The sequence below is a fragment of the Zalophus californianus genome, chromosome 1, assembly GCF_009762305.2.
Source record: "Zalophus californianus isolate mZalCal1 chromosome 1, mZalCal1.pri.v2, whole genome shotgun sequence".
In the NCBI taxonomy this organism is placed as follows: Eukaryota; Metazoa; Chordata; class Mammalia; order Carnivora; family Otariidae; genus Zalophus; species Zalophus californianus.
In genome coordinates, this window is record NC_045595.1 from 146,812,663 (window position 1) to 146,833,141 (window position 20,479).

General features: G+C 38.5%; 1 protein-coding gene across 1 annotated transcript in view; it reads left to right on the forward strand.

Annotated features, from left to right (window-relative positions):
• Nucleotides 1-20,479, forward strand: part of OSBPL11 (oxysterol binding protein like 11) — a 94,946-nt gene that overhangs the window by 71,105 nt on the left and 3,362 nt on the right. Inside the window, exons 11-12 of the mRNA XM_027586794.1 lie at nucleotides 7,642-7,824; nucleotides 18,601-18,754. Of these exons, the coding sequence (XP_027442595.1) occupies nucleotides 7,642-7,824; nucleotides 18,601-18,754 (337 nt within the window). The remainder of the gene's footprint in view (nucleotides 1-7,641; nucleotides 7,825-18,600; nucleotides 18,755-20,479) is intronic.

Genomic DNA, 20,479 nt, shown 5'->3' on the forward strand with positions numbered 1-20,479 from the left:
GAGTGAGAGTGCGAGTGGGGGGGACGAGCAGAGGGAGAGAGAGAAGCAGATACCGCGCTGAACACAGAGCCCAACGCCGGGCTCAATCCCATGACCCTGAGATCCTGACCTGAGCCAAATCCAAGAGTCGGATGATTAACTGACTGAGCCACCCAGGCACCCCCATCCTGATCTAGTTTTTAAAATAGTGACAGATCTGTCTACTCTTATAAAATTTTCCTGGTTAAGCTAACAAGGTGTAGAGTAGAATTCCTAACAAATGAACATTCAGTCTCTGGCCCAATTTCTGCCTTTAAAGGGGTTCAGACTAGATCCGGGCCTCAGTGAAGCCAGGTTGGTACAAGTTGGCATGAAAATATATCTAATCATATAAAATAGTTCAAGTAGCACAGTGATGGAAACCAGTGTTTTTAGGTACTAATACTGTGAATAGGGGCTTTGTTCTGATCCCATCTAGGAAATGGCCAGTTCTTATACCCCCTTCTCAGCTTCTCTCAGTCTCTTCAGCGCTGGTCCAGATCGTGCGAACTCCATGAAGACAAGCTGTCTAATAGAATCTTCAAAAGGATACTGACTCTTTTCCTTAAGCCCTTCATGTCTATTCTGACTGTCCCTAAAGTAGGGATAGTTTTCTCTGTCTATAACTCTTTTGAAAAATACATCTCTTGTTGATGATTTTTACAAAGTAAAAATATGAGCACTTTGATCCGGACATGGAACATTACCAGCATCCTGGAGACCCTGTTCATGCCCTGTTATATAGTTACACACACACACACACACACACACACACACACACACACACACACACACACACACACACACACACACACACACACACACACACACACACACACACACCCACACACACACACACACACACACACACACACACACACACCCCACGTTAACCATTTATACCCTTTCCTCTTAGGGTAGCCACTATCCTGATTTCTAACACCATTGATTAGCTTTGCCTGTTTTTGAACTATATACTACAATGAAATCATACACTGTATTCTTTCACATTTGACTTTTGCTCAATATTATGTTTTTGAGATTCATCCATGTGTAGCATGGTTCATTCTCCTTACTGAAGACTGTATTACATTGTATGACTATGTCACAGTTCACTTGTTTATTCTCATGTTAGACATTTGGGTAGTTTCCAGTTTGAGGCCATTACAAGTAGTGCTGCTAGAACATTATTTGGTGAATGTATGTATGAATTTCTGTTAGATAGATACCTAAAAGTGGAATTACTGGCTCATAGGAGATGGAAGTTGAACTTGAGTAGGTGCTGACACAGTTTTAAGTGGTCATTACCAAAGTAAAACTCCCTGCAGCCATGTATGAGACCTTCAACTGCATATAGCTATTTTACTTTTTCATTCTTAGACAGCTGGTACTTAACAGTTTTAGAAGTGGAAAGAAAGATTGATTGATTCTGAGACATTGAATGGGCCTTTAAAAATACAGACTTCAAAACACACACATATTACCCAAACAGAACCACTAGACATTGTCAGAATAGTCACCTTTTACCCTTAGAGAAGGTATTGTTATGGTTAACACTTTGCTTTATGTGTCTCTACTTACACCTCATTATAGTAATCACAGGATTCAAACCTTACAACCAGCAGGGGCTTTAGATGTCACTAGATCAACATTTGCTAGGAGCATATATCCCTTTGCAACATGCCTGATAACTGATCTGTTCAGTCTGTGTTCAAACATTCATTATTCGCACAAAACTCACAGTGTTTGAGGGGCAAGCAGTCCATTCAGACTCCTCTTATTTATATATTTATATAAAGTTAGAGCTGAAATCTGTACCCCTGTAACATTCTTGAGTAGAATACTTAGGGAAAACAGCTATAGGGATAAATCTTCCAAAGCCAGCACCATCTTATTGTCAGTGACACTAAGGTAATTCTTAGTGGCCTGTTGTTTATTTTTTTCTTTTTTTTAAAGATTTTATTTATTTGAGAGAGAGAGAGAGAATGGGAGATAGAAAGCACGAGAGGGAAGAGGGTCAGAGGGAGAAGCAGACTTCCTGCTGAGCAGGAAGCCTGATGCGGGACTCGATCCCGGGACTCCAGGATCATGACCTGAGCCGAAGGCAGTCGCTTAACCAACTGAGCCACCCAGGCGCCCTATTTTTTTCTCATAAGTATTATTTTCTGGGTAAGGAAACATGGAGTGATTTTAGTTGTCTTTTTGCAAACTATTTCTGGTTCCTGAAACTTCATTCTGAGAGTATGTGTTTGTGCATATGTGTGTGTTATTTGAAATCCTACAGGACTCATATTACCTGTAAAAACATTTGTTTTTAAAAAAACATTATTTAGGGTGCCTGGGTGGCTCAGTTGGTTAAGCAACTGCCTTTGGCTCAGGTCACGATCCTGGAGTCCCGGGATCAAGTCCCGCATCGGGCTCCCTGCTCAGCAGGGAGTCTGCTTCTCCCTCTGACCTTCTTCCCTCTCATGCTCTCTCTCTCTACCATTCTCTCTCTCTCTCAATAAATAAAAATCTTTAAAAAAAATAAAAAAACATTATTTATACACAAACTTATTCTCTTGATTGATTTGTCTTATTTCCCCCAACATGGCTGTAAGCTTTTTGATAGAACTGTACTGTTTTGGGCCTTCTGTTCCATCTATACAGTGCTATGTACATAATAAGTGATTTGTAAATTTTTGCATATTTTTCTTTGGAAAGATTAGGTGTGAGTTTCTCTCTTCTTGGGGATAGAATCTAGTCCACCCTACCAAATTGTACCTGTTCCTTTAATATATTACTCCTTTAATAAAATTACTGGCTAATCTCTTAGGTATGAACTCTTAGCTCTGATTTTTTTAGAGCTTCACTCAGTTGCTACCCCATTTCCTCCCCTAGGAGAGCCCTGCAGAGGTTTGAAAACAGCTGTTGCAGGCTCTCTTCATTTTTCTCTTCTTGGAGTTTAACATCTTCATTTCTTTGACAGTCATTCTTAATGACGTGAAGAACTAAGAAGGTAGTTTTGGTATTGGGATGTTCTGCTCAGTGCCAAATAGTTGATAGTGAGATGAAAATACTAGAGCCACAGGCAAGAGTAAATAAGTGGCTTTTTTTTTCATATTAAACTTGCAGTTTTATTCAGGTTTGATTTTAACAAATGTGTCGGGGAGAGAGCCTGCAGGAAAGGGTGAAGCCCATGGGAGCAGGGCCCTCCCAGATGCCTGAGGAGGGGGCAGGTCCCCTCCCCTCTCCTCCTCTTCCATCCCCAGCTAAAGGTATTTGGGGAGAGACACGGGCATAAATCAGCGGATATTAACAACATGGGTGCCAGCTGCTGGGGCAGTGGGGGTCAGCCTCTCGGGGGGCACTGATGCCTGTAAACACCAACAGGTACAGAAAGTTGTGTTGGGCTGTTTAGTTGGAGCTAAACTGAAACTCCAACCCAAGTCATGATACCTTTTTTTTTTTAACTTTATGTTTATCTGTATTCCTGTTCAGTCCTTGACATTTGACTATATCTCTTAACGGTGATAGAAGAATACAATATACTATTTTGCTGACAAATCTGATCTTTATTCTGAAGGCATTGGGGAGCCAATTAAAATTTTAAGCATGGAAGTGATATATGTTATTACTTTTATCTTTTATTTTGAAGTCATTTCAAACCTACAGAAGAGTTGTACAAACTCTCATATACCCTTTGCCTAGTTGCTGGCATTTTGCTTCATTAGCTTTATCAAAACCTCTTTTTCTCTCTCTATATACATATTATTATCACTATTATTATTCCTGAAATAGTTGAGAGTTAAAGACCTCCTGACACTTTAAAATATTTTAGTCTGGGGGCACGCCTGAGTGGCTCAGTCAGTTAAGCAGCTGACTCATGATTTCAGGGTCCTGGGCTTGAGCGCTGTGTCAGGCTCCTTGCTCAGCAGTGAGTCAGCTTGAGGATTCTCTCTCCCTCTCCCTCTGTCCCTCCCCCCACTTGCACGCAGGTGCATTCCCTCCCTCCCCCCCCAAATAAATAAATCTTTTTTAAAAAATAAAATATTTTAGTCTGAATTTCCTAAGAACAAGGAAATTGTCTTATACAATCACAGAATGGTTATCAGATTCAAGAAATTTAACATTATGTTAAATTAATACTATTATCTAATGTACAGTCTATATTAAATTTTGTCAATTTTCGCAATAATCGGCAGTATTTTTTCTCCTACCCAGGATCATGCATTCATGTCATTGTTATGTCTCTTTAGTCTTCTGGAATATTTCCGTTGCCTTTCTTTGTCTCTTATGACAATGACAGGTCAATTTTATAGAATGCTTCTCAGTTTGGTTTTGTCTTTTTTTCTTTTTAGGTTCAGGTTATGCATTTTTGACAAGAATACCTTAAGCAATTTTGTGTCTGGAAATGATATATTTTAAGTATTTATTTCTAAAAAGACCTGTCTAGTGGCAGGTGAAGAATGGACTGGGGGGCAAAGGGAATGAAGAGAGATTAGAAGAAGGGAGACTGCTTAGACCTTCAGAGTTGACCCTTCAAGGATGTAGAGGAGGAGTCAGAGGGCATCTAAGATAGCTTTGGATAATTATTTACTGCCAGTAATAAACTCTAAAACATAAGTGTTTGAAACAGCAATTCATTATCTTTCACAGTTTTGTGGACTGACTAGGCTCAGTTGGGTGATTCTCACATGATGTCCTTCATGTTGGTTGAGGCTTCAGCCATCTAAGGGCCTGACCCAACTAGATATCCAGGGTTAGCTCACTCATGTGGGAGAAGGCAAAAGATCTGGCTGTGGACCAAGAGCCCAGCTGGGACTGTCATTCAGAGGGCCCACATGTGGCCTTCCTGCATGACTGCAGCTTCTTCCACCTTGGCAGCTAGGTTCCTAGAGGAAGCATCTACCAGTATTGTGAAAGCCTTATTGGTTGATACTGGTTTTCATATTCTGACTTTTTGAAGACCCCTAATAATTTTCAATAGACATCCTCATTTTTGTTAATGATCAGTCATCATATTTGCTCTCTTGTTTATTTCAATTTCTTACCTAAATTGGCTTCTTTTTCCCCTTCATACCCTTTACCTATCCACAAGGACACACTCATTTGATTTTTCTGTCACTTGGAAGTACTTATCTGTTCTCTAACATAGTCTCTCTCTTTCCTTTGCATCCACATATACACTCTTTCCATAACTGTTGACGGATACTGTTAGCTGACTCTAAAGTTTCCGCATTTTTTCCCATATTGATCTCTCCCAAGACCAGTGGTTTCATCTAATTTCTCATTTAAAAGATTCCTATTAGAAACAGACTTTTCCATTTTTGATATCTTTTTTTTTGGTTTTACAGAATATTATAATGAAGGCTTTCTTTCATGCCTTTATCAATGGCCATGCCTCCCTCCTCAGACAGCCTAGTTTTTTACTGCTATCTGCAGTCAGAGCAGACACATGATCTGCTGTCTGCATTTGATATAAATATATTATCTTTCACTTGTCTTCCCTTACTCCCTCATTTTCCACAACGCTCTCTCATGCAGCCAGGTGAGCCTACTTAACTATTCCTCAGGTCCATGTCTATCTCCTGATCCCATTTTCCACACTCACTTTAGGATGATGATGATTTTATAAAGTCATCCTAAAGCGAGGTGAGGATTATCAATATAGATAAATAGATATAGCACTCTTTCTATCTATCTATCTATCTATCTAGTGGTATGATATTAAGATCATGTGAACTGTCTGCCAAGTGACATACTTTCCTGCATACTAGAGGCACAGTATAAAAAGACTACCTCTGCCTTCAAAAAGCCTTCAGTGTAGTATTAGAATCCAGCACCCTATCTTTGGAAACCATTTGTAAGGCTTTTAGGAAAAATGTCATATATAACCGTTAAAAAAACAGTCTATTATAGAGTGATCATAGCAGTGGAACAGGGATTAGATAATTATTATACCTGAAAAGAAAATTTAACTCCAACTCAGGTTAAAGTAAAAAAAAGAAACATAATGCTCAACATATTTCTCATTGTCTAATAAAGGAAGCCTATCACTTTTTCAAGAGAGACAGACTGTTTTCCTGGTTTTAAAATTTAAAGGGATTTGTTGCAGGTATCCTTATGTAGTGGCATTTAGAAACATAAATAGGCAAGAAACCTTCGCAGTGGAATTATTTAAGTTCCTAGGTTTCCAAGTATGACTGAGTTCCCATCTGTACTGTAGTCAAGCAGACTTGTAGCCATGGTGTTCTTTGTGTCCAGTGAGCTGTCATTACACATAACTTTTGGTTTTGGATGTTTGGTTTGCTCTTGGATTCCAAATCCCTCTTACCTCAGTCTCCAAAATCTGGTTCATAGATCATTTACTTATTGGCCCCTGTATCTCTGCCTTGAGTTATGAGTTTACAGACCTTTAATTAACTTCTCCTGATTGAAAACGATGGATGGGGCTCCCTAAATTTCACTGTGTCTTTCTGGTTCTTAGGCCCTTGGCTTATACTTGACAAATACTGCTTAGGCTTCCTGTAGCCCGAACCACTGGGCTTTGGTCAGATTGCCTTTTGAATCCAGATAAACCACAAGCACTTGCACACTGATTAGACCCTAACACCTGCCCACTATTCTCTAAGTTCTGGACCTCTATCTTACCTGACCCTGTTGTTATTTATGTTCTATGGTGAACACAAAATGCTTCATTAAAAATAATTAGACCTGGGGGCGCCTGGGTGGCTCAGTTGGTTAAGCGGCTGCCTTCGGCTCAGGTCATGATCTCAGGGTCCTGGGATCGAGCCCCACATCGGGCTCCCTGCTCAGCAGGGGGTCTGCTTCTCCCTCTGACCCTCCCCCATCTTGTGCTCTCTCTCGCAAATAAATGAATAAAATCTTAAAAAAAAAATTAGACCTGTTTATTCCGATCTTCATTTGAGCTGTATCCTGTCTGTCTGTTGATAAACTAGTCAGATAACTTAGTCTTCAATAAACTTTCAACGACAGTAGTGTTTGAGTTCTCTTGCAGTTCTGTGTTGATGATTATTATTTTTGTATACCGGTACTCTTTTAATTTTTCTATTTTGGCAAGAGAATATTAAATTTTTTTATTTATTTTTTCAATTTTTCTACCTCTTACTGGTTTAGCTGGTTTCTATATTTAATTTAAGATTAGGCTTATGTGATTTTATACAGAATCGGTATATCCAGAACCTCAAATATAGGGACTCCAAACTTTTAAGTAAATAGGACTAGTTTGTTTTAAAACGTTAAATTGTAATGTTATAACATTTTAAAACTGTAATACAAAAGAAATGTTAATATTTTTCATATTTCTATTTAGTTTTAATATTATAGTTTTGTTTGGAGCAAGCATTTAAAGATCACACTTTGTGATCATTTATGGTAACTTAGTCTCTAGTTTGAGTCCGAATATTCTTTCTAAAAGATTAAAGTTGACGTTTTTTGAAAAAATTATCTAGTAAGCTGTCATGGGATTTACAGATTCTGACTTTGGCACTGACAAATTTAAGTGAGCTATATAACCAATTTAAACAGAATTCAGAAAGTATGTTTTTAGGTTTCAGAATACTAAGAAACAAGCCTAATTTCACTTATTAGAGCATATTTTTATTTCTTACCTGCTTCTAGGGTTACGGGTGAAGTAAAGCACAACATCACCAATACTGTGGTATGCAGAGTGCAAGGCGAATGGAATAGTGTTCTTGAGTTCACTTACAGCAATGGAGAGACAAAGTATGTGGACTTGACTAAATTGGCAGTAACAAAGAAAAGAGTAAGACCTCTGGAGAAGCAAGATCCATTTGAATCCAGGTATGTCATCCTCACACCCATCCAGGAAAGAGTCTGAAGCTCTGGATGTTAATCTAAGTCTTTTCAGTAGTTTCAGCCTTAGGCAAGGCACTTCACCAGTTTGCAGTCAAAGGATTACTATCCTTATCATAAAAACTCTTACAAATTATTAACAAAAAGACAGATGCCCCAACAGAAAAATGGGCAAAGATCATAAAGAGGCAGTTCAAAAGTAGAAAAAAAAGCCCACTAAGAATGAAAAATTATTCATTGTAATTAGAATTCAAAGAAATATAAATTAAACAATAAGATGAATTAGTTTTTAAAATAATACCTCTTTTGAGAAAACATGGGCGCCTGGGTGGCTCAGTCGCTAAGTGTCTGCCTTCAGCTGAGGTCATGATCCCAGAGTCCTGGGATTGAGCCCCGCATCGGGCTCCCTGCTCGGCAGGAAGCCTGCTTCTCCCTCTCCCACTCGCCCTGCTTGTGTTCCCTCTCTCGCTGTCTCTCTCTCTCTGTCAAATAAGTAAATAAATAAATCTTTTTAAAAAAAATAAATAAAAATAAAAATAAAGAAAACATGAGCAAATAGGCATTTTCATACCGCTGGTTAGAAGATAAATTGGTACAACCTCACTAGAGGGTATTTTGGCAATATATGAAGTTTCCTAGATGTGTTCATAGTGGTTGCTTCGAGAGAGGAGTGCTGGGATCTAGGATAGGGAAGAGACTTAACCTTTCAGAGAATCCGTCCCACCCTTTTTTAAAGATTTTTATTTATTTATTTGAGAGAGAGAATGAGATAGAGAGCATGAGAGGGGAGAGGGTCAGAGGGAGAAGCAGACTCCCTGCTGAGCAGGGAGCCCAATGTGGGGCTCGATCCCGGGACTCCAGGATCATGACCTGAGCCGAAGGCAGTTGCTTAACCAACTGAGCCACCCAGGTGCCCCTTCCCACCCCTTTTTAAAAGATTTTATTTATTTATTTGAGAGAGAGAGAGAATGAGTAGAGAGGAAGAACAGAGAGAGAGGGAGAAGCAGACTCCCAGCTGAGCAGGGAGCCTGACATGGGACTTGATCCCAGGACCCTGGGATCATGACCTGAGCTGAAGGCAGATGCTTAACTGACTGAGTCACCCAGGTGCCCCACAGAATCCCCTTTGAACTGTTTAAATTTTATATCTTGTGGAAGTATTGCTTTGTCAATTTAAAAAAGAAAAAGGGAAATAAAAGGAAGCATTAAACATCTTAAGATCATGTAAATAGAATGAAACCATTTATAATTGTATGTGTAAAGGAATTAAATACCCATTAACCAAAGACTCAGATTGCATCAAGAAACAAAACAGTAGTGATTGAGGAAAAGTTTTCTTCTAGGGATTTATCTGAAAGGAGAGGTTCTTTTTATTTTATTTTAATTCCAGTATAGTTAACATAGATTGTGAAATTAGTTTTAGGTGCACAATACAGTGATTCAAAAGGAGAGGTTCTTAAGGTTTGGTCCAGCTGTCCTTGAGATTTTCAGGTTTGCAAGTTCAATTTTATTTTCATAATAATGCTAAGATGTTATTTGCTCTTTCACTCTGTTGGCACTTGCAGTGGTTGGTAGCACTGCTGGTCTTAGCACTAATCAAGGCAGTGACGTACAACTGTACAGGTAGTCATTGTATTCTTCACTGCCCATGTACTTGAATTTTTTTAAGATGCCAGGTTTGTTTGTGGGTTTTTTTGTTTGTTTTTAATGTCCTTTAAAAAGCAGTACTGGGGCACCTGGGTGGCACAGTTGAGCCTCCGACTCTTGGTTTTGGCTCAGGTCATGATCTCAGGATCGTGAGACTGATCCCAGCGTAGGCTGGGCTGACACCTGGCATGGAGTCTGCTTGAGATTCTCTGTCCCTCTCCCTCTCCCTCTGCCCCACCCACTCATGCTCATGCATGCTCACTCGCTCTCAATAAAAATAAATCTTAAAAAAAAAAAAACCGAGTACAGATTGTTAGTTTTATTAAATCTGTACAGTTGAGTACCCATCTTTTTAATATTCTACATGACAAATTGGTAGTATACATAAAGCACCAGTGGTAGATACTGAGAAGTATGGTGGTTATCTGGAGGAAAAGCACTTGTGCAGTTGTTGGAGTTACAAGCTGAACTAATTGCTCTTTTCATAAACAATATTTCTGCTTAAAAGAATGACTGGCAGGGCACCTGGGTGGCTCAGTCAGTTAAGCATCTGCCTTGCGCTCAGGTCATGATCCCAGGGTCCTGGACTGGAGCCCCACGTCAGACTCCCTGCTCAGTGGGGAGCCTGCTTCTCCATCTGCCACTTCCCCTGCTTGTGTTCTCTCTCTCTCTGTCTCTTTCAGATAAATAAAGAAAAGCTTAAAAAAATTTTTTTTAATTAAAAAAAATGGCAAACCATGACTGTTCTAATTTCAGTATTGGGCAGACATTTTTCTTATAAATGAATGACATGAACATGGCACTTCAAGGAAAACAATTGACAGTATTTTTTGCTAATAATAAAGTTTAAATGGAAACAATGTATGGATTGACCTAACTGTGAAACCTGAAACCATAGAAATCCTAGAAGAGAGAGCACAGGCAGTAATTTCTCTGACATCAGCTATAGCAACATTTTTCTAGATATGTCTCCTGAGGTCAGGGAAATTAAAGCAAAAATAGACTATTGGGTCTACATCAAAATAAAAAACGTTTCTGCACAACAAAACTAAAAGGCAACCTACAGAATGGGAGAAGATATTTCCAAACGACATTTCCGATAAAGGGTTAGTACCCAAAATATATAAAGAACTGATAAACAACAAGTGTTGGTGAAGATGTGAAGAAAAAGACATCCTCTTACGCTGTCGGTGGGAATGCAAACTGGTGCAGCCACTCTGGAAAACAGTATGGAGGTTCCTCAAAAAATTAAAAATAGAACTATCCTATGATCCAGTAATTGCACTAGTGGTTATTTACCCCAAAATACAAAAACACTAATTCAAAGGGATACATGCCCCTGTATGTTTATAGCAGCATTATTTATAATAGCCAAACTATGGAAGCAGCCCAAGTGTCCATCAACAGATGAATGGATGAAGAAGATGGGGTACACACACACACACACACACACACACACACACACAGGAATATTATTCAGCCATAAAAAAGAATGAAATGTTGCCATTTGCAATGACATGGATGGAACTGGAGATTATAATGCTAATAAGCTAAATAAGTCAGAGAAAGACAAATACCATGTGATCTCATTTATATGTGGAATTTAAAAAACAAAACACATGAGCAGGGAGAAAAAGAGAAGCAAACCACGAAACAGACTCTTAACTATAGAAAACAAACTGATGGTTCCCAGATGGGGCGGTGGGTGGGGGTTGGGAGAAATAGAGGAGGGATTAAAGAGTAAACGTATCGTGATGAAAAAGTAAATAAAGTGAAAAAAATTTTAAAAATAAAAAGGAGAAGGGAGAGAAAGTGGAAAGTAAATAAATAAATAGATGGAAACAACTTAAGTGTCTCTCCACAGATGAATGGATAAGAAAATGTAGTATATAGGGAGCCTGGCTGGCTGAGTTGGAAGAGCATGCGACTCTTGATCTCAGGGTTGTAAGTTTGAGCCCCATGAGTGGGGCCGAGATTACTAAAAAAAATTTTTTTAACTTAAAAAAAGTTGTAGTGTAGGGCGCCTGGGTGGCTCAGTTGGTTAAGCGACTGCCTTCGGCTCAGGTCATGATCCTGGAGTCCCGGGATTGAGTCCCGCGTCGGGCTCCCTGCTCGGCGGGGAGTCTGCTTCTCCCTCTGACCCTCTTCACTCTCGTGCTGTCTCTCATTCTCTCTCTCTCTCAAATAAATAAATAAAATCTTAGCAAAAAAAAAAAAGTTGTAGTGTATATACACAATACAATTATATTCAACTGTAAAAAAGAAGGAAATCCTGCCATTTGTGACATGGATGGACCTTGAGGGCATTTTACTAAATGAAATAAGTAAGAGAAAGACAAATATTGTATGATCTTACTTACATGTACAATCTAGGCAAAATAAAAACCTCATGGAAAACAGATCAGATTTGAGGTTACCGGAGGTGGGGGTTGGGGAGTGGAAGAATTGGATAAGGGTGATCAAAAGGTACAAACTTCCAGTTGTAAGATAAACAAGTACTAGGGGATGTAATGTACAATATGATGACTACAGGTAACATTGCTGGTGGTATATTTGAAAGTTGTTAAAAGAGTAGATCCTAGGAACTCTAATCACAAGGGAGAAAAAACTTTTTTCTTTTGTATTTATATGTAATGATGGCTGTTAACTAAACTCAGTGTGGTAGCTATTTCACAGTATATGTAAGTCATAATGCTGTACATCTTAAACTTACATTAACAGTGCTGTATGTCAATTGTATCTCAGTTAAGTTGGAAAAACTATTTAAGCTCAAGGCAAAAATCAGAATTTTGGAAAACTTGTATCTGCTACCTGAGTGTGAAAGCTTCCCAAGTAAAGGGTTTTCTGATGAAATTGGTGGTGATAGTAATGAATGTGATTTTTTTTATATTACATAATAAAATGTTAACATCTGAAAGATCATTTTTCAAGTGAACAATGCATGATATTACAAAATCATTCAAGATCCATTCAAAAATCCAGTCAAGATGAATGGATAAAGAAGATGTGATATATATAATGGAATATTACTCAGCCATCAAAAAAATGAAATCTTGCCATTTGCAATGATGTGGATGGAACTGGAGTGTATTACGCTAAGTGAAATAAGTCAGTCAGAGAAAGACAGATACCATATGATCTCACTCGTGGAATTTTTTTTTTTTTTAAGATTTTATGTATTTGACAGAGAGAGACACAGCGAGAGAGGAAACACAAGCAAGGGGGGTGGGAGAGGGAAAAGCAGGCTTCCTGCTGAGCAGGGAGCCCGATGTGGGGCTCGATCCCAGGACCCTGGGATCATGACCTGAGCCAAAGGCAGACACTTAATGACTGAGCCACCCAGGGCGCCCCTCATATGTGGAATTTAAGAAAGAAAACAGATGAACATATGGGAAGGGGAAAAAGAAAAAAAAAGGAGAGAGGGAAACATGCCATTAGAGACTCTTAAAGATACAGAACAAACTGAGGATTGATAGAGGAAGGTTGTGGGGGATGAGCTAGATGGGTGATGGGTATTAAGGAGGGCACTTGTTATGATGAGCCCTGGGTATTGTATTTAAGTGATGAATCACTGAATTCCACTCCAGAAACCAATATTGCACTGTGTGTTAACTAACTAAAATTTAAATTAAAAAAAAAACAAAAAACCAGGGGCTCCTGGGTGGCTCAGATGGTTGAGCGTCTGCCTTCGGCTCAGGTCATGATCCCAGGGTCCTGGGATCAAGTCCCACATCGGGCTCCCTGCTCCTTGGGAGCCTGCTTCTCCCTCTGCTTCTCTCTCTCTCTCTCCCTCTGTCTCTCATGAATAAATAAATAAAATCTTTAAAAAAAAAACAAAAAAAACAAAAACAAAAATCCAGTCAAGATGCCAGTTAGACCAATGAATCTCCATGTAGCACAGTATAAAAAATTCACTGACATCTTTTGGTTTCCACACTGCAGGCAGCCTTTAAAAAACTACCACTTGGGGCTCCTGGGTGTGTCAGTTGGTTAAGCGGCCCAACTCGTGGTTTCGGCTCAGGTCACTATCTCAGCGTCGTGAGATTGAGCCCCACATTGGGTTCTGCACGGCACAGACCCTGCTTAAGAGTCTCTAAATAAATAAAATAAATAAATAAATAAATAAGAATAAAAAACTACCACCTGCTGAATTTGATACAATACCAAAGAATTTAATTACTTGAAAAATATGTTAAAATATTCTCTTTTCCAACTATGTATCTGTGTGAGGCCAGATTTTCTTAAGATTTATTTATTTATTTTTTTAGAGAGAGAGAGTGCCACCAGTTTTGCCATTTATTCTCTGTGGATTTCCTTCATCTATGTTCTTCTTTTTTTCCTAAAGATTTTATTTATTTGAGAGAGAGAGAGTGTACGTGAGGTGGGGGAAGGGACAGAGGGAGAGGGAGAGAGAGAATCTCAAGCAGACACTGAGCACAGAGCCTGATATGGGGCTTGGTCCCAGGACCCTGAGATCATGACCTGAGCAGAAACCAAGAGTCAGCCACTTAATACCACTGAGCCACCCAGGTACCCCTGACTTTCTTTATATAATTTAATTAAAACAATATATCAGGACAGACTGAATGTAGAAACAGTTAAAGGAATCCAGCTACTATTAAAGCAGACAAATGTTTAAGAGATACTGTTGTAGGGGCGCCTGGGTGGCTCAGTCGGTTAAGCGTCTGCCTTCGGCTCAGGTCATGATCCCAGGGTCCTGGGATCGAGCCCCGCATCGGGCTCGCTGCTCAGCGGGGAGCCTGCTTCTCCCTCTGCCTCTGCCTGCCTGCCTGCCTGCCTACTTGTGCTCTCTCTCTCTCTCTCTCTGTCAAATAAATAAATAAAATCTTAAAAAAAAAAAGAGAGAGAGAGATACTGTTGTATTCTCTTTGCTAAAATTTTATTAAGGATTTTTTATATCTACATTCATGGGGGATATTGGTCTGTTGTTTTCTTTGAGGGAGTTTTTAACTACAATTCAATATCTTTATAGGGATATTGAGGTTGTCTTCTTGAGTGAAGGTTGATAATTTGTGTCTTTTAAGGAATTGATTCATCTAGTTTGTCAAATTTATGGGCATATAGTTTCTAATATTCCCTTATTTTTCTTTTAATGTGTGTAGAATCTGTAGTGATGTCCCCACTTTCATTCTGTATGTTGGTAATATTTTCTTTTCCTGATCAGTGGTATTAAAGGTTTTTATTAAGGATTAAAGGATTATTAATTTTACTCAAAGAACCAGCTTTCTGTTTCATTGCTTTTTGTCTGTATTTCTGTTTTGTTATTCATTGATTTCTGCTTTTTTTTTTTAATAAATTTTCTCTTTTATGCTTACTTGGTACATCATTTGCTCTTCCTTTTTCTAGTTTCTTAAAAGGGAAGCTTAGGTCAGGGATCAGCGAACTTTTCTATAAAAGGCCAGAGAGTAAGTATTTTAGGCCTATTAGGCCAGATAGTCTCTACCACAACTACTCAGCTCTGCCACTGAAGCATGAAAGCAGCCACAGATAGTGAAAGGAAAGACAGATACCACTATGTTACAGTAAAAATTTATTCACAAAAATGGGCAGCCAACCATAGTTTGACCCCTCGTTAGGCTGATTTTTCTTCTTTCCTGATATAAATATTTAATATATTTCTAAGTCTGCTTTATCTATATCTCACAACTTTTGAACTTTTGATACGTGTTTTTTGATTTTCCTTGTGATTTTTTTTGGACTCATGAAGTTATTTATATTTAGTAGTGTATTATTTAATTTCCAAGTATTTGGAAACTTTCCAGCTATCTTCCCATTATTCATTTTTAATTTAACTTAATTTTGGCCGAAGGATATACTTGGTATGGTTTCAGTCCTTCAAATTTATTGAGATTTGTTTTATGACCCTGAATACATTCTGTCTTGGTAAATGTTTCGTGTGCACTTGACAAGAATGTGTATTCTGTTGATGTTAGGTGACAGTATTCTATAAATATCAATTAGCTCAAGTGGGTTCATAGTATTTTTCTAGTACTCTGTGTTGTTACTAACTTTCTGTGTACTTGTTCCATCAGCTGAGATCAGTTACTGAAATTACCAATTGTAATTGCATATTTCTCTTTGTAGTTCTCTAAGTCTTCATGTTATTTGAAGCTCTGTATTAGGGACATACACATTTGGGATTGTATGTCCTCTTGATACACTGAATCCTGATCATTATAAAATGATCTTCTTTATCCCTGGTGATAGTTCTTGCTTTGAATTCTACTTTAATACTAAAATTGCCACTTAGAAACTTTATCAGGATGTATTTTACATATTATAAAACCACCTGTTTCAAGTGTATAACTCAGTAATTTTTAGCAGCTTTCTTGAGCAGTGCAGTCATCACCATAAATCAGTTTCACAATCTTTATCCTCCCATACGATCCTCATTCCCATTTACAGCTAATGTCCATTCCATTCCTATCCCCAGTCTCAGGGAACCTACTTTTTGCCTATAAATTTGCCTTTTCTGGACACTTAGATAAATGGAATCGTGTAATATGTGATATCTTGTGCCTGGCTTCTTTCACTTAGCATAATGTTTTTGAGGTTCATCTATGCTATAACATGTATCGATAGTTCATTTTTTATATTGCTCAATAGTATTCCACTGTATGGAACCACATTTTGTCTGTCCATTCACCAGTTGATGGACATTGCCAGTTTTGGACTGTGATGATTAATACCACTGTGAACATCCTCGTTTGGATGGATATGTTTTCATTTCTCTGGGTAAATATCTGAAATTGTAATTGCTGGGTTGTCTGGAGGTTTTACATTTAACTTTTCAGGAAACTGCCAAACTATTTTCCTAAATGGCTACACCATTTTACTTTCGTGCCAGCAATGTATAAGTGGTCCAGCTCTCCACATCCTTACCAACGTTTGTTATTGCCTGCCTTATACCATTATACCCCTTCTAGTTTGTATGAAGTAGTCTTATTATGGTTTTAAGTCACATATTCCAAATGACTAATGCTGTTGAACATATTTTCAAGTGCTAATTACTTACCCATTTGTTTATCCTCTTTGGTGAAATGTGTGGTTTTCTTCTTCTTGGGTTGCAGGAGTTCGTGAATTCTGAATATAAATCCTTTATTGGATATGTGTTTTGCAAATATTTTCTCCTTGTCTGTTGCCCATTTTTAAATTTTTGTAGTGGGTTTTTTTCAGTATAGGTTTTTATTCTTTTGAGATGAGATTATTGATGTTTTCTTTTATAGATTATGATTTTGGTGTTGTAGCTAAGAAATCTTTGCCTAACCCAGACTCAAAGATTTTCTCCTATGTGTTCTTGTAAAAGTTTTCATATAAGGTAAGGGTCTGAGGTCCTCTTTTTGCTTGTAGATTATCCATTTGTCCCAGCACCATTTATTTGTTCAACAGACTGTTCTTTCTCCCAAAGACTTGTTTTGGCAGTTTTCTTTTGCTTGGAGTTAGTTGAGCTTTCCTCCTCCTACTGTGCCTATAAACTCTAGCCAGTGAGTTGGAGCACCCATAGGAATCCCCTCATTTATTTCCCTCCTCTCAGGAATCACTGTCTTGTGCTGCCTTTTGCTCAGTATCTGCAGGCTCCATTGTTTTCAATATATTTTGTCTGGTTTCCTAGCTGATTAAAGGCAGAAGGGTTAAGTCTGGTCCCCATTATGTCGTCATGTCCAGAAGTACAAGTTGTCTCTCTTACCTTTCAGCTTTTAAAAAATTTATTTAACTTTTTGCTTATTATTTCCTGAGTTTCTTAAAAATAAAAATCTTTCTATTTGGTAAAATACAAATTATTTATCCTTTCTGATGGTTGAGTAATATATTGTATATACGGACGACATCTTCTTTATCCATTCGTCTGTTGAAGGGCATCTCAGCTCCTTCCACAGTTTGGCTATTGTGGACATTGCTTCTATAAACATTGGGGTGCAGGTGCCTCTTTTCACTACGTCTGTATCTTTGGGGTAAATACCCAGTAGTGCAATTGCTGGGTCATAGGGTAGCTCTATTTTTAACTTTTTGAGGAACCTCCACACTGTTTTCCAAAGTGGCTGTATCAACTTGCATTCCCACCAACAGTGTAAGAGGGTTCCCCTTTTGAACTGGAGGAGATTATGCTAAGTGAAATAAGTCAAGCAGAGAAAGTCAATTATATGTTCTCACTTACTTGTAGAACATAAGGAATAGCATGGAGGACAGGAGAAGGAAGGGAAAAATGAAGGTGGGGGGTAATCAGAAGGGGAGACGAACCATGAGAGACTATGGACTCCAGAAAAAAAACTGAGGGTTTTAGAGGGGAGCGGGGTGGGGAGATGGGTTTTAAGGAGGGCACATACTGCATGGAGCCCTGGGTGTTATATGCAATGAATCAAGGAACACTACATCAGAAACTAATGATGTAATGTATGGTGATGAACATAAAAAATAAAATTTTTTTAAAATGCAAAAAAAACTAATTATGTATTGTATGGTGACTAACATAACATAAAAAAATACAAATTATTATTTTTTAAAGATTTTATTTATTTATTTGACAGAGACACAGTGAGAGAGGGAACACAAGCAGGGGGAGTGATGGAGGGAGAAGCAGGCTTCCTGCAGAGCATGGAGCCCAATGTGGGGCCGATCCCAGGACTCTGGGATCATGACCTGAGCCGAAGGCAGATGCTTAACGACTGAGCCACCCAGGTGCCCCAGAAATACAAATTATTTTTAATTTGAAAAGAAAAAGCAGAAGCAACAGCATCTTGGACATTAATATCAGCACCATAATATTCTGTGTTCTTGTAATTCATAAACATGAAATTATATATCTGATTCAGAAAACATAATTTTTTAAAATTAACTGTTAATTTCAAGGGTATCAGTTCTATTTAATTATCTTTTAAAAGAATGCTTGTGGGTTGCCTGGGTGGGGCTCAGTCGGTTAAGTGTCTGCCTTGCATGATCCCAGGATTCTGGGATCGAGTCCCACATCGGGCTCCTTGCTCAGCAGGGGTCTGTTTCTCCCTCTCCCTCTGGGTGCTCTCTCTGTCTCTCTCAAGTAAATAAAATCTTTAAAAAAAAAAAAAAGAATGCTTGTAAGATCTGTGGTTTTTCTAATTATAGGCGATTGTGGAAAAATGTGACAGACTCTCTGAGGGAATCTGAAATTGATAAAGCCACAGAGCATAAACGTACCCTGGAAGAACGCCAGAGGACTGAAGAAAGGCATCGAACTGAAACAGGCACACCCTGGAAAACCAAATATTTTATTAAAGAGGTTTGTCTTACGTGTCTTCAGACTAAAACTCATTATCTACTTAGTGAGAACTTTAGCTTCCTAGGCTTTATTGAATTGTTATCATTTATACATCTTTATTTCTGAAACTAGTCCAGCTTAACCATGAGCTTTTTCATGAGCTTTTCACAATTTGCCAAAGTAAAATAGTTTAGTAGCAGTTCAGATGAAGTAGATTTTAGGATTAAATTGGTCAGAAAAAAAATGCTATAACACAGTCTCCAATCATAGTAATAGATTATACAATTTATAATTTATTGCCCTTTGAACCACACTAAAACTCTGTGTTCATTTCCAGAGACCACCTTTTAGAGGGAGACATGAGAAACTTAATCAGCTACACAGTGTGTAATGAAGTGGCTAGAATCTTTACAATGTTTAAGGAAAAAAAGAATAAAGTGGGGTGTTTAGCCTTGAAAACCAAAAATTAGGACCATTTGTTGTAACCTTCTTCAGATATGTGTATGGTTTATCATGTAGAAATTTTTTATCAGTTTGTATAGCAGTCCTGAGGTAGGTCCATCCTACCAGGAGTTTTGAGCTTAGCATAGGAAGGAATTGTACAACAATCAAAAATATCCAATAATAATAAGGGAGTACATTTTATAGTAATGCATCATTAGTCCTTTATGAGACCATGGCTTATGTGGAAGACTTTGATGCACTGATTTTGTAGCTGGACTAAATAATTTCTGGAGTCTTACCTAAATTAAAAAATTTTTCTTTGTTTATTACTTTCTGGTAGAACTCAGAGTAAGGTGAATAGCGGACCAGAGCTGATACCAAGAAAAGTTTTCTTGTCATGGGTGCCAGGCTGGCTCAGTCAGAAGAGCATGCAACCCTTGATCTTGGGGTTGTGAATTCCAGCCCACATTGGGTGGAGAGATTACTTAAAGAGAAAAAAAGTGTGGGGGGGCTCCTGGGTGGCTCAGTCAGTTCAGTGTCTGCCTTTGGCTCAGGTCGTGGTCCCAGGTTCCTGGGATCGAATCCTGCATTGGGCTCCCTACTCAGTGGCTAGTCTGCTTCCCCCCTGCCCCTCCCCGCCCGCCCCTAACCTCACCCCCCTGCCCCCTGCTGGTGCTATCTCTTTCTCTCTCTCTAAAAATAAATAAATAAAATATTTTAAAAAAAGAGAAAAGAAGGGGCGCTTGGGTGGCTCAGTCGTTAAGCGCCTGCCTTCGGCTCAGGTCGTGATCCCGGGGTCCTGGGATCAAGCCCCGCATCGGGCTCCCTGCTGGGTGGAGAGCCTGCTTCTCCCTCTACCACTCCCCCTGCTTGTGTTCCCTCTCTGTCTCTGTCAAACAAACAAACAAATAAATAAAAAGAAAAGAAAAAGAAGAAAAGTTTTGTTGTCGATAGCCAAGTCTAAAGAAGCCCACTGAATTTTAATATTGGTCCATCAAGAAGGAATTTGCAAAAAGTAATTTGATCTTGGTTTTTGCATAGTTATTAACCCTAAAAATCCATAGTTTATTATAGTGGCTTCATTACCTTCATTTTTCTAATCATTATCTATTAAAAATACCAGCCATTTTCATGGATTGAAATAATAAAGGGAAAAGTACATATCTACTCTTTTATCTGAAAAAATTAATAATTTTCAAAGTTATAGTCTGGTAACTTTGCATTTTTTTCATTTCAAAGAAAGCAAATATACCAGGAGGAGATTCTAGGAGGAGAATTTCTAAAGGAGGAGCTCTGTAAATC